The sequence below is a fragment of the Mustela erminea genome, chromosome 1 (assembly GCF_009829155.1).
Source record: "Mustela erminea isolate mMusErm1 chromosome 1, mMusErm1.Pri, whole genome shotgun sequence".
In the NCBI taxonomy this organism is placed as follows: domain Eukaryota; kingdom Metazoa; phylum Chordata; class Mammalia; order Carnivora; family Mustelidae; genus Mustela; species Mustela erminea.
In genome coordinates, this window is record NC_045614.1 from 53,854,879 (window position 1) to 53,868,102 (window position 13,224).

A 13,224-nucleotide genomic window follows, 5' to 3' on the forward strand; every position below is an offset into this window, starting at 1 on the left:
GGTTTCTAATAAACTTTCTGATGATACCCAACATTTTTTAACCTTTCACAATCTTTTTCGGTTTTGTCTGTGACGACATACAGAACTGGTGTCTTTTTTTCCTTTCATTTTTCTTTACTGGGTGATCCTGTGATAAAATCATTTCCCTTGAATGTGTTTTCTTACACTTAGTCACATTAAAACTCCTCTGCCACTTTTCTGCCCACGTCCACATCTTCTTTCAGTTTATCCCTAATCAGCTTGGCATTTTAATCCCTGAAAGAGCTGAATGCCATCTGCAAACTTGGCAGTTTCCCCTGTACTCTCTTCCATATCATTTGTATGAATGTTAACTAAGACACCATGCAGCTTGCTTTCTACCTAAGAAGTGCCTCACTTGTAGGGCATTTGATTGAACAGCTTAATCACTGAATTAATGATATTAAGGAGTAGCCACAGAACTCTTTATCCAGAAAAGTGTTCACTTATTCCTGTTGGTTGCTTCTTATTCCTAAACCAGCTATTCATAACAGACATTTCTCCACACATTGAAAGAAAGTTTTATGGTTCATGAATTAGAAAGCAAGTCTAGATTAAAGTTAAGAACCCCTTTACCAATGTCGAGGCCCTACCTGACTAATATAGGTCTCATTTATGTCTCTGTTCCAGAACATCTTTAGTAAAAGTCTTATACCACTTTCTATGACTTCATTAAATCCTTTTTGCTAATATCTTTTAAAATAACTGTCATTTTGCAGCCAGCTACAAAGTTCTGAGGCCTAATCAATCAAAGGATCAATTGAGTTGTCAGATGATTGCTGTGTAGTAGCTATCAGTTTGTTATGTACCAGTAAAACCAAATCCTGAAATCTGGTTACTGCACCAGCTTCCCAAATGATCTCAAATGATCTCTAGTTTAATCCTTCCAATCTTTCCCACATTCCAGGTAAGATGGTCTCTCAGATTTTAGGCACAACTGATCATGTCACCCTCTACTTAATATTTTTTATGGTATTCTGGAGACAGTTGGGGAAATTTTAATATAGACTCAGTAAAGATGTTTAAAATTACTATTAATTATTAAATAATAAGTATTATAAAGTCATTACTCTAAGATAGGCAGATTCATAGATGGAAAGTAGATTAGAGGTTACCAGGGACTGGACCGTGGGTAAGATGGGCGCTTATTGCATAATGGCTACAGAGTTTCTGTTTTGGAGGATGAAAAAGTTTTGGAAGTAGTGGTGATGATTGCACAACAATGTGAATGTATCTAATGCCATCGAATTTTAGACTTAAAATGGTAAATTTTGTTATATATATTATGTTACATTAAAAAAATAAACTGGGCGCCTGGGTGGCTCAGTGGGTTAAACCGCTGCCTTTGGCCCAGGTCATGATCTCAGGGTCCTGGGATCGAGTCCCACATCAGGCTCTTTGCTCAGCGGGGAGCCTGCTTCCTCCTCTCTCTCTCTCTGCCTGCCTCTCTGCCTACTTGTGATCTCTCTCTGTCAAATAAATAAATAAAATCTTTAAAAAAAAAAAAAAAACCAACAGCAGTTAGAGATAGTACTTAAAATTTTATAGAAGAATAACATAATATTTGGGGTTTGTTTTAAAATGCTCAGACAATAGTCTCAACAACAGTGATGGCGATAGATGAAAAAGATTGGCAAAATGTTGATAACTATCGCAGGTAGTTTTTTCACAATAAAAAGTGTTTTAAAAAATCTTTTGGAAGCTAGATATTAAGTCCCAACTATTCACCCTGACATCTGAACCCTTTGCCAGTTCAATGCTTCCCTTTCTTGGGACCTGCAGCTCCCACTGCCCAGCCTGTTGTGTCCTTCCCTGCAGTGTTCTGTGCTCAAGTAGCCTCTGTTGCTTTACACTCAGCCATTCAATTCTGCTTCTTCTTCTCATGTGGCAAATTCCTATTCATTCTTTAAGACCCAGCTCCTTAAGCAAGAGAACTTCCTCCTTTGAGCTCCTAAAGTTCCTGATTTATAATCCTGCTACAGCTTATTCCCTGTATTTACACATACACCTTTTATTCATGCTTCTGTTCTCCACTAACCTTATGAGCTTCTTGAAGGTACAGGGAACTTACTTTTCACTGTACATGTTTCTGATCTACATGAAACTTGTGTTGTTTTAGTTGTGTGCTTTAAATATTTTTTAAAGAAAAATTGAAAGGTGGGACTGTGAATATTAGTTATAAATCTTAAGAGTTGCAAGGGACCTTAGTAATAACCCGTATTGGTAGTGAATAGCATTCTCCTTTTCTAGAATGTGCTTTCTCTACTTGGCAACTGCTAATGAGTTTCTACAGTTCTAGCACTTACCATTGGATACTCAGTAAATTGTTGCTGAATTTACTGACAAGTCACAACGTTTCTTTCTAGATATTGCAAACAGCTAAGTATCTAGCTTGGGGTGTATGAGCACACACTTTCTAGGAGAAACAATGGATTTTCAGGCATCGTTTGTCAAAGTGGCAAATAATCCCCTGGAGGGATATTCCTGGGCCTGTGGGGTTGGTGCCTCTTCAGAGGGCTAGGCGGTGAGCTGGGACCACAGCATGTACGTAGTATACATCTTGCCAGTGGGTGGCGGCAGGCCCTCACAAACTCGCCCCAAGACCAGCAGGCCTAATTTTACCATTGGGTGGGAAATAGGAATCCTCTAGTATTCCTAGCTTACTTTCTAACTTCTTGATGCCTAAAGATGCTTGATTGAAGGAACGAGGCCAGTAAGACAGTGAGTGCCAGAAACAGCACCGTCTTAAAGATAAGTATCCAGACCAGTGCCAGGCATTTACTAGGTGCTAGACTGGTTCCAGAGCTCTAAGAATGCTTGTTAGTGCTTTCATATTCTACCTTGAGTTTTGATTTTTATACAAACCTCAGGCACCTAGAGAGGATTTACAGTGTAAGCTGTTTTTAGGTTCTTTAGTTCCAGTGTGGATGGAGACTGAGAACCAGTTATCACATGACATCCTCGGATGTCCACATGTGAGAAGAGAGGAGGTTAGGCCTGCAGAGACAGGCTCAGTCTGCTCAGTCCTGAAGGTGGCTCTTCTGATTTTCTACATTTGTTCAGCCAAAACCATCACTCCTAACATCTCCAGTCAATAAGCAAGCCCTGATTGTGAATCTAGGAAAGTAAATAGCTCAGTGACGGAGTTGGAAATTTATAGATACAATTTTGTATAGGCATTAGCTCAGATCACCTAACCTGACAACAGGACAAAATTGTTATTTAAAATCTAAAATGTTCTGGAAAATCCAGGGCTCACATATGGGTGGTCTTTACTCCAAGCATTATTACATATTTCAGTTGTGTGAGGCTGAGAGTGGGAGAGGGGTGTCCCAGATTATTGGACAACTGAGTTTGAAAGTTGGTATCAGATGATGATGCTATGAGCATCATGAGTGGACAATATCATGAGTGGACAATAAATGGGATTAAAGTTCAGAAGGGGAGAGGCTATGTTGGCTGTGATAATCATAAAACAGTAATAATACCTGGTATATAAATGTTTGTTGTATTTTCCTAATAGTACTTCATATTTGCATAGCATCTCAGAGTTTCCAGAACACTTTCATGTCAGTTATTTTCATCTGGCTTTATTAAGTATTTGCAACAACCTGTGATTAAGGTATTTATAAATGAGTTAAAATACATAAAACACTTAGAATAGTGGCTAGTGCATAGTGAATGCTTGCTATTAGTATTACAATTATTATTAACCTTATTTTATACAGAGGAAACGAAGGCTGAGAGAGGTAATTACTTGCCCAAAGTCACACAGTTGAAAAGTGACAGAACTATGCCTGAACCCAACTCCACTGGCTCCTATTTCTAGACCTTTCTCCATTATCCCATGCATAAAACAGGAAGATTTCAAGTTGGGCTTGCCCAAGTTTTGTGGGAGCCTTAGAAGAGAAGTGTCTGAAATTGTGGTCCTCAGCCTCACAAGCCCTAGTTGGATAGGAATTGGTGAGTATATTCGTTGCCTTGAGTAAGAAGAGTTAAATCTAGAAGCCTCTACTCATTTTAGCAATAAGGTGAGATGGTTCATTGCCTGGCCCATCAAGGAAGCTGTAAGCCATTAAACTCACATAGATCCTCAGCTGCTAGGCTTGTTAAGAAAATGTTACAATAGGGGGAAATTGACAACACAGGCACCATAGATATTTTTAGTCTGTGCTTTAAGGATGTACATCTTGGGTTCTGTTTAGGATTGAGCAAAGAAGGTGAATTGGGGCTGATTTGACAAGACCGCCAGTCAGAATGTCCTTCTCTGTGTCCAGTTTATTCAAGAAACTGTGGGGATTGGGGCAAGGGAGAAGGGAACTAAGGGAGAGGAAGTCATTTTCCCAAACTTTCAAACACTGAGAAAGAGTGCTGTATTTTCCTTACTGGGGGGTAGTGGGGGTGGGCAGTGTGGCAATATAAGTAAGAACTGTAACTGTGTCTGTTCCTTGAACCAGCAATTCTCCAATAAATTGTTTATCTTTCTAATATACAACATGGTGACTATAGTTAATAATACTATATTGTATACTTGAAATTTTCTAAGAAAATAGATCTTCTGTGTTCTCACCACACACACATAAAATATAACTATGCAAGTTGATAGATGTGTTAACTAACCTGAGTGTGGTAATCCCATTTCACAAAATACAGGTATATTAAGTAATCATGATGCACACTTTAAATATATACAGTTTTGTCAATTATATCTCAGTATATTTGGAAAAGGTAAGTTATTTATCCCATGGATGTATTCTTTTTTTCCTATGGAGATATATATACATTTATTTATTTCTTTATTTATTTTTAAAGATTTTATTTCTTTATTTGAGAGAGAGAGAGAGCACAAGCAGGGGGAGCAGCAGAGGGAGAGGGAGAAACAAGATCCCTGCTGAGCAGGGAGCCCGATATGGGACTCCATCCCAGGACCTCATTATCTAACCCAAAGGCAGATGCTTAACCAGCTGAGCCACCTAGGCACCCCGGATATATATATTTTTTAAGATTTATTTGTTTGTTTTAGAGAAGAGAGGAAGGGGCAGAGGGAGAGAGAAAGTGGACTCCATACTCACCATGGAGCCCAGTGTGGGTCTCGATCTCAGGACCCCAAGATCGTGACCTGAGCCGAAACCAAGAATCAAATACTTAACTGACTGTACCACTCAGGGTTCACTCCTATGGATATGTTCTTAAATGTTAGCCATTATTGCGCTGTTTATAATGGTAAAAACAACCCAAAAACTGGAAATCTAAGTACTTACCAATATATATGATGGAATTACTGTATGACGTTCAAATGGAATTTCATGCAACTATTCAAAAGAAAGAAGTCCATCGGTATATGCTGAAAGCATATTACTAAGATGTATTTTTGAGTGCAATAAAAATCAAGATTCAAAAAGAAGAGTTTATGTAGCATGATGCTACATGTATGTTTGAAGCATATATGTGTGCAGACATTTTCCCCACACTGGAAGGATAGGCCTGCAACTGATAATGGGGATTATATGTGATGAAAAAGAAATGGGAAAAGAGAAACTTATTTTTTATCTTATTCTTTTGTATACTTTTGAAGGTAGATTGATTGATTTCACCATATGACATACTTTTTTTTTTTTTTAATTTAAGCCACTTGCCTAAGATCACAGAGCCAGGGACGGGTACTTCTAGGATCCCTACCCAGACTATGATTTCAGAGCCCTGTGATTCACAGCTCTCCTGGATTCTAACACGATGCCTCCAAATAGTGCTCTCTTAGTATCAGGAGGTACTTTGGTCACTTGCTTATGAATCACACAATTTTTAATGAAAATACCTGGAACCTAAATTTCTAAGGGCTAGAGCTAGGAAAGTGTGCTCATTCTCCAGAAGAAGGCTCTGTGCCCCATCTGCCTGCCATCTTCAGCTCGTTTTCCATAAGACTGTGCTCAGCCAACAGAGGTCAGTGACCTGGAGTCAGGAAACACAGACTAAGATTTTCAACAGGACAAATTACCTTAAGGAAAAGGCATTAAGATCATTGGAGAGGTGGGGGCAGGGAGAAGGCATGCAAACAGTATCATTAGCCAACTTGGTCAATGGGCAGGTGCAGGAAGTGGCAGATAAATCCAGCCAGAATCTATAAATATACTTTAATATCAGTGTTGTAAACTCACAAAATAAGTGAGTGAATTAAAATACTTGGCAACACATAAGCATCTAGTTGTAAACTTTTAGTTCTAAGCTTAGCTCCTATGAACTTTTCTGTGGCTTGGGCATATTATTTCCCTGCTCTGGCTTTCAGTTCCCCCATTGGTCAAACGAACATTGCTGTCTGCCCTGGCTGCTTCAGTAAGGCAAGGAATGTGCTTTGAAAGTGCAAGGTATCATATAGAATGAGATGTTATTGTTAATGTCTCTGAGACTTACCTCATAGAACAAAAGCTATTTTGACAGGAAGATAGGAGGAGGCATCAGAATAGCATTGCTGGTGGTAAGGTAGACACACCTCATCAATTCAAGAAAAGAACCTCCAGGGTCATTTACTCCATTTCTCCTTTTTATTGTCCTGGATAAAGGTCTTCAGAGTTTAAGATCTGCAGAGCAGTGATAGTGGCATGTGTAGATTATCATTTAAGTCCATAAGTCAGTTAGAACAGTAGCCAAAGGGATGGGATATGGTACAGGTGGAGGGGTTTGCTGAGCTATAAATGTTGAACACAGTTCTGGAAGCAAGCTGATGAAGCTTAGCGAGTTATTGGGGCAAAGGTTGGGGACTAGGCTTCAGTGATCCAGCTCCAGGATGGCTGAATGCCTCTGAGGAACAATTTGAGGGTGGCCAGGGACTTGGATAGGACAAATGACAACTTCCTAGAACGGACTGTTCCAGCAGAGAGGAAAGGAAATAGCCTGGCCTCGTCCTGGGTAATTCACAGGAACCAGGATAGGAAGTATTTGTAGTAGAACTAGTGCTCACAACATCAAGTCCCTTTTGAGCGGAAGAAGGAAAATGGGGGAAAAAACATGCAATGCAGCACACATGACAAGTCAGTTTTCGTAATGGTGGGAGTGAAGATGGAGAGAATGAATCAGCAGAGAGGGATGACTGTACAGCCCCAGGATCACTGGATTCAGACTTGGGTGTGAATACTGTCTCTGTCACTAAGTTATCATTTGACTGTGAATACACTATTTTTCTCCTCTGAGTCTTGGTTTCCTCATCTCAAAAATGAAGACCTTTCTCCCTATATCATAAATTGTTATTGGGATTAAATAAGATGTTCTTGAAAGCAACTTGCACACAATTCCTAGAGTATTATGCCCAATAAATGTTAGTTTATCTCTTTATTTTGAGAGGGTAGTGGCAGATAAATCCAGTGTAGCATACTAATTTGAAACCTCCAGTGTAGCATACTAATTTGAAATTTCAAGCTCTGGGAAAGAACAACCTCGCTAACAGGTATAGCGTAGAAAGGCCCTTTATTCACATGGAGAACTAGCCTAAGTGGATAGGTAAGAAAATCTTTCGGGGGGTTAGGGTGGGGAGGGGGATATTAAGGGAAAGTAGGAATGAATATCAATATAAGTATAAGCACAGTCCACTTACAAGGAACTCTGAAGTCCCTGATGCTTTGTGAGACTCCTTTAGATCCATGAGAAGATAGGAAGATAATAAGTACTCTGTAACCTGGCCTGACTAGTTTTCTTGACTGAAATTCAGAAATACAGAATAGGTTTTGTGTTCAATTATAGTAGCTTTCCTCAGCCTCCTACCTTTTAAAATTTCTTTTCTGGTATAATTAATGCTCTGTCATTCACTGTCCTTTAATCCTTACTTTGTTGGTTATACCTGCCTTTTAAACTATTAATTGCCTCAAATACTTTTTGGAGGTATAGATATGAAGAGGTAAAATGATAACAGTTTCTTTAAAAACTAAAATTCCAAGGGTAGAACCCACCTAGAAAATCAGAGTGATGGGGAAGATAAGGAAAGTATAAAGATGTGTGGTACTAACTTGGTCTTTACCAGGAATCATATTGGGAAAATTCCTACTTCTGGACTTCTTTTGTAGCCCAATGACAAAGTAGGATATTATAAAATCCCAAAACCTAGGAGTGAAAAAGTGCATTGGGTTATTTTATGGATGGGTAAACTGAGTAAAGGAGAGACCATGGTTTGCTTGAGGCTCTCTCAAAATAATCTATTAGTTGAGTTAAGAGTCCAAACCTATCCCAGGTCTCTTGACTCTCATTCTGGGGTTCTGTCTGTTGTAGTCCTCTTTTTTATGATAGTAAATTTCTGATCTCAGACACATTTACAATACTAATTTGTGCATTTCTTGTTTTGTTTTGGTTTGGTGTGGTTTGGTTTGGTTTGGTTTCTGTTTTGTTTTTGTTTTTGTTTTCATTTTCCAGGGCCAAGTGCTTCCGGGGTAAAAAAGTCCTTGGAGATTATGACATCAAAGTGGAACAGGTAATTACCCTGAAGCCCAGAGTTACATCTGCGTCATCATTATTCTCTCTTGACATCCCAAAGTGAATCATCTAATCTTCAGAGTGGAGTACAGTGTTTGTCAGTGGATTCCAGGCCCTCTCTCCCCTCTCCCCACCTGTTCCCTGGGGCTTTTCTCTTTTTGAGGTATGACCATGAAGGCTGCCTTTCAACTTCCCTGACTTCTTTTCGTGGTGCTGGTGTCTATAAAGTAGTGAACTCTGGTAGTGTGTTCTCAGGCTGAGGAAAACCTTAGGAGAATGTCTTCCAGGGACAGTGACCACACCTCCATATTGTTGATGGCATGATATTTCTGGGTTGGCACATGTCTGCCCTTCAGTTGTGCAGCCTCCCATGCTGCCTACTTGGGGTGTGAAGCTACACTTCCCAGAGAATTAAAACACACACACACACACACACACACACACACACACACACACACATGCCCCTGTTTTTAATGTAATGAAGTCCTGAAAGTCCCCCTTCCCTTTTTTAAAATATTCCTCTACCCTTTGCTTCATGATAGAGATTAAGTCCATTTTGGTGGAGAGGGGGATGTCCAGTTTAAACAATACATATGCTTTCTATGTAATTATAGAAGTTAATCATCATTCTTTACAGAGCATGCTGTGATTTACAGAGTACTTTCCTACCCATTATTGTATTCAGTTCTTAGAACAGCTTGTTGGATAGTCAAGGTTGATTAAAAATTATTCCTATTTTATAGATGAAAGAAACTGTCCCCACACCCCGCACCCCAACCCCAGGAGGACAAGTGATTTGCCTAAAGTCCATGGAGCTAACTGGGGGCAGAGCAGAAGTAACACCCAGTTGCCTAAACTAAAATCTAGTGTTTTTATGTTGAAACTGACAGAGGGCATGCTGCTCCAGTTTGCATTCCCACTCTATAGAAAGGCAGCACAGAGTTGTCAGAAGACCTGAGCTTTGCTCCTGTCTCTGCCAAGAATAAATTTGTTTTTGTCCAGAAAGTTACTTAACTGCTTCTTTTGTAAATGGGGAGAATTATCTCTGTCCTTCCTGCCCCACAGAGTTGCTATGAAAGTGAGATGAAATCAGATTGTGAAAATGCTTTGGGAAACTGAATAAATGTTTGGTGGGAGGGCTGCTACTATTCTGTGGAGAACTTGGCAAAGCCAGGACTATGGGCTTATTTCCCTAAAGTTATTTTTATTTATTTTTAATTTTTTTAAATTTTTTTTTACAATTGAGTAAAAACACATAACATGAACTCTACCCTCTTAATCCCCTACTATTATTTTCCAGGCAGAATTTTCAGAGCTTAACCTGGTGGCCCATGCAGATGGGACCTATGCTGTGGATATGCAGGTCCTTCGGAATGGCACAAAAGTTGTCCGGTAAGGTCCTTTCTGTCCTCAGGGTCACTGTCACTGTCTTCAGAGTTATTTTCTGGTTTGCATAGGTGGTTTCAAAGTCAAGTGTTAGAGTGGGATGGCAGTGCCATGTATATAGTATAGAAGTTAATGATGTATGCTATGTAGCAGTGGTAGAGGAAGGCAGAGAATACCAGCTCCTGCTCTCAGGGGTCTCTTAGTCCAATGGTAGACAAAGGACTCAGGACTCATTTAGAGGTAACTGGATTACTATCAGAGGGGTTCTAGGATTCCAGCCCCACTTCTACCAGTGTTATTTTTGTGCTTTTATCTCTGCGTATATTTTCCCAGGAAAAGAGGATTCCGTTGCTTAAAAGGAAAGTTTGTAAACCTCTGATCTAGTTCAACCTCCTACTTTACATTCATTTGCTTAGATTCACTCAGTGAGTTGGTCACAGAGCCTTGTGTTTATTTATTTATTTATTTAGTGTTAATATTAATATTAATTTTTTTCAGAGCCTTGTGTTTCTATGTGAATTCTCTTAACTCCCAACCCTGTACTCTTCTATGTTCCTCAGTCCTGGGAATTCATAAGTCTGATGGGAAAGTCTAGATTGGAAGGGACATAAGATAGAAGAAAATTTGCAGTTACAGGGCACATACATGCCAGGTGGTATGCTGGGTAACTTACAGATGTGGCCAAATTTAATAAAACAGTTCTGTGAGGGAGGTAACAAGAATTCCAGATGAGGGAAAATGGCTTCCAACAGTGTCAATTTTCCCATGGGTTCAGCATGGTGTCAGGTTTTCAGATACAGAATCTTGTGCCAGGAAGAATCTTTACTTCATCCTCTTCCCTATGTCAGCCTACAGCATCCTGACACTGAGGTCTCCAACATCCAGTAAGAACTGGCTCAGTGACAAGGAAGGCAAAGCTCAGGTGTCTGGAACCTAACAATAGGAAACGTAAACTCATTCATCCTAGAGATGAGGAGGACAGAAAAATAGAAATCCGTCCAGTGGGGAGAGAGCTCAAGAGAGAATAATGGGCCCCTCCAACTGCAGGTAGAGTGAGTCATAGGGATGCGTACACACAAGGATGTGGTGAGAGAAAGGTCCATAGCAGGGTGCCAGGAGGGATCTGGCAAAACTAAGGCAGGTCCTTCCAGGTATGCGTGTAGGAACTTAAGAGCTGGCCAGTGTAGGAAATCTAGGGTTCAGTTCCTATAACTGGCATTTAAGGTTTGATCTCAAGAATACAGCTGGAGTCAGTTTCCCAGAACTGGGGCACAGGGAGATCAGAGCAGCTCCAGCACATGCCATAATGACTTGATGCTACATTCCTTGAGTTACTGAGAAGGGCTTCTTCCACCCCCACTTCAAAAGACTGATCTCTGAGCCCAGGTGGTACTGGAGCTGTAGATGGGGGTTGAATGTGTGCCTGGGCAGAGAACCAGGTGGGTCATTGCATATGGTGTGAAACTGGCAGGCTCCAGAGCCTTGAGGGAGAATGCTGCTACAGAACTGACTCTTTGGGAAGGTGGGGTTCCCTTGGAGTCAGGGCATGAAGATAGAGCAGCTGAGGAGCTTTGCTGGCTAGAGGGGAAACACAGGGAGCCTTCCCATGCATGGGAACATTCTGTACTCCCAGTGCTTCCTGTAGCCATTGCTCAACCTCAGTTCTTCAAAAAATATTTGCACCCCTCCCTAGTGTACACTTTGGAAGAATAACACTGTGAAGTTTGGCATGTGTTCTCAGCCAGCCAGGACCCTTGCTCTTCTGGGGGCCTGAAGAGGGCATTGCCTATTTTAAGGAGCAAGTTTAAGGAATCAGAATAGGACACTGAGTTCAGGGATCTCTGTGGCAGGGTGGTGAAGTCAGGCAAATATGTCTTCAAAGTCTACTGGGGCACTCTTGGAGCATAAACTCTGAAGCCACAAGGAGCTTCTCTTTTATTGCCCCATAGGGACCAGGTAAATTCTTGTTCATTTAAGTTGTAAGGGTATGAAAGTGTTTCTTTTTCCCCTCCTGAGGGAATTTGTACCTTAGAAAAAGACAATGCTCAATCCAGAGGAATAAGGGAACTTCAGACATCTCTTTAAATCTCCTTTAAGAGCTGCCATAATACCTCACTTCCTATTCCATAGAATATTAAAATGAGGGGCTTACATCAGGTGACCCTTAATATCCCTTCTCTGTCTAGGGCTTTGAAAATAGGAGACAAGATGATATATGACATGAGGGGCTGGTTTATGGGAAACTTGCCTCTACATTTTTACCAGGTCCTTCCGGCCAGACTTTGTGCTTATCCGGCAGCATGCATTCGGCATGGCAGAGAATGAGGACTTCCGCCACCTTGTCATTGGCATGCAGTACGCAGGCCTCCCCAGCATCAACTCACTGGAATCCATTTACAACTTCTGTGACAAGCCATGGGTGGTGAGTGAGGCTCCCTTCCCCCCAGGTAAAAAGGTGGGATCCAGGTCCTGTATCTCCCAGTCCCACAGGAGGGACCACTGGTAATCAAGTTGCACTAGGCACAACTGAGAGGATGTGAGAGGAGCTTCAGAAGGGACCTGGGGTAGGGTGGGCCCTCGCAATAAAACATTATCTTCAAGGGCTGGGCTGCCTTTGATGTAGAGTGGACCTTTGACCTCACAACAAAGTCACACAAAGATTCTCTAAAGAAGTCCTTATAGATCTGCAAGCTGTGCCCTCAAGCCATAGATGCAAGAATAAAAATACCTGATTCTTGCCTCTCAGTGGTCTATTGGAAACGCCTGAGGCAGGTGGGGACTCAGCTCCTATAACGGCTCTCCAGGCAGCCCTCTTAGAAGGAAATACCTGCTCCCAATCACATCCTCTTCCTCTTGTTTTTCAAAAATCACTTCAGCTATCACACTGGCTTGCCAAGGGCCACTGTGAAGTTCTCAAACCCAAGCCTCTACACCACCCAGGGAGTTCGAGGGGAGGCTTTTTAACCAGATGGACCGATCACCTTTGCTCTTGGTCTCTTCCTCACACCTGAACTCACAGTTTTCCCGTTCCCTTGGAAACCAGGGAGATCTGAGAGTGTAAGAGAAAGACCAGTGAATGAGGAGTCAGGGGGAGCTGCTGTGGTTGAGGAGGGAGGGTTGAGGAGGGAGGGTTGGGTTCCTGATCACCACTCATGCAGATACCTCTGGCCTGAGGCACATAAGAATCCTAGAGTTTTGCAGAAACAAGCTAAAAGAGTTGTATGATTTAAATGTGAAGGCATTATTTGAGGCCTTTACCAGGTTTCTTTTCTAGGGACTTCCCTTTTCCCCCTAGTTTCACAACTTTCCCTACTGCACATAAGCCCTAGCCCTTTTCTTCCCTTTCCTTCCCTGCCCTTTCAATAC

The 13,224-nt window shown here is 41.2% G+C and overlaps 1 protein-coding gene across 3 annotated transcripts in view; it reads left to right on the forward strand.

Moving 5' to 3' along the window:
* SYN2 (synapsin II) overlaps nucleotides 1–13,224 on the forward strand; it is a 203,441-nt gene that overhangs the window by 144,828 nt on the left and 45,389 nt on the right. For all 3 annotated transcript variants that reach the window (XM_032327577.1, XM_032327558.1, XM_032327568.1), the window contains exons 2-4: nucleotides 8,413–8,470; nucleotides 9,773–9,864; nucleotides 12,124–12,280. In XM_032327577.1, the coding sequence (XP_032183468.1) occupies nucleotides 8,413–8,470; nucleotides 9,773–9,864; nucleotides 12,124–12,280 (307 nt within the window). The remainder of the gene's footprint in view (nucleotides 1–8,412; nucleotides 8,471–9,772; nucleotides 9,865–12,123; nucleotides 12,281–13,224) is intronic.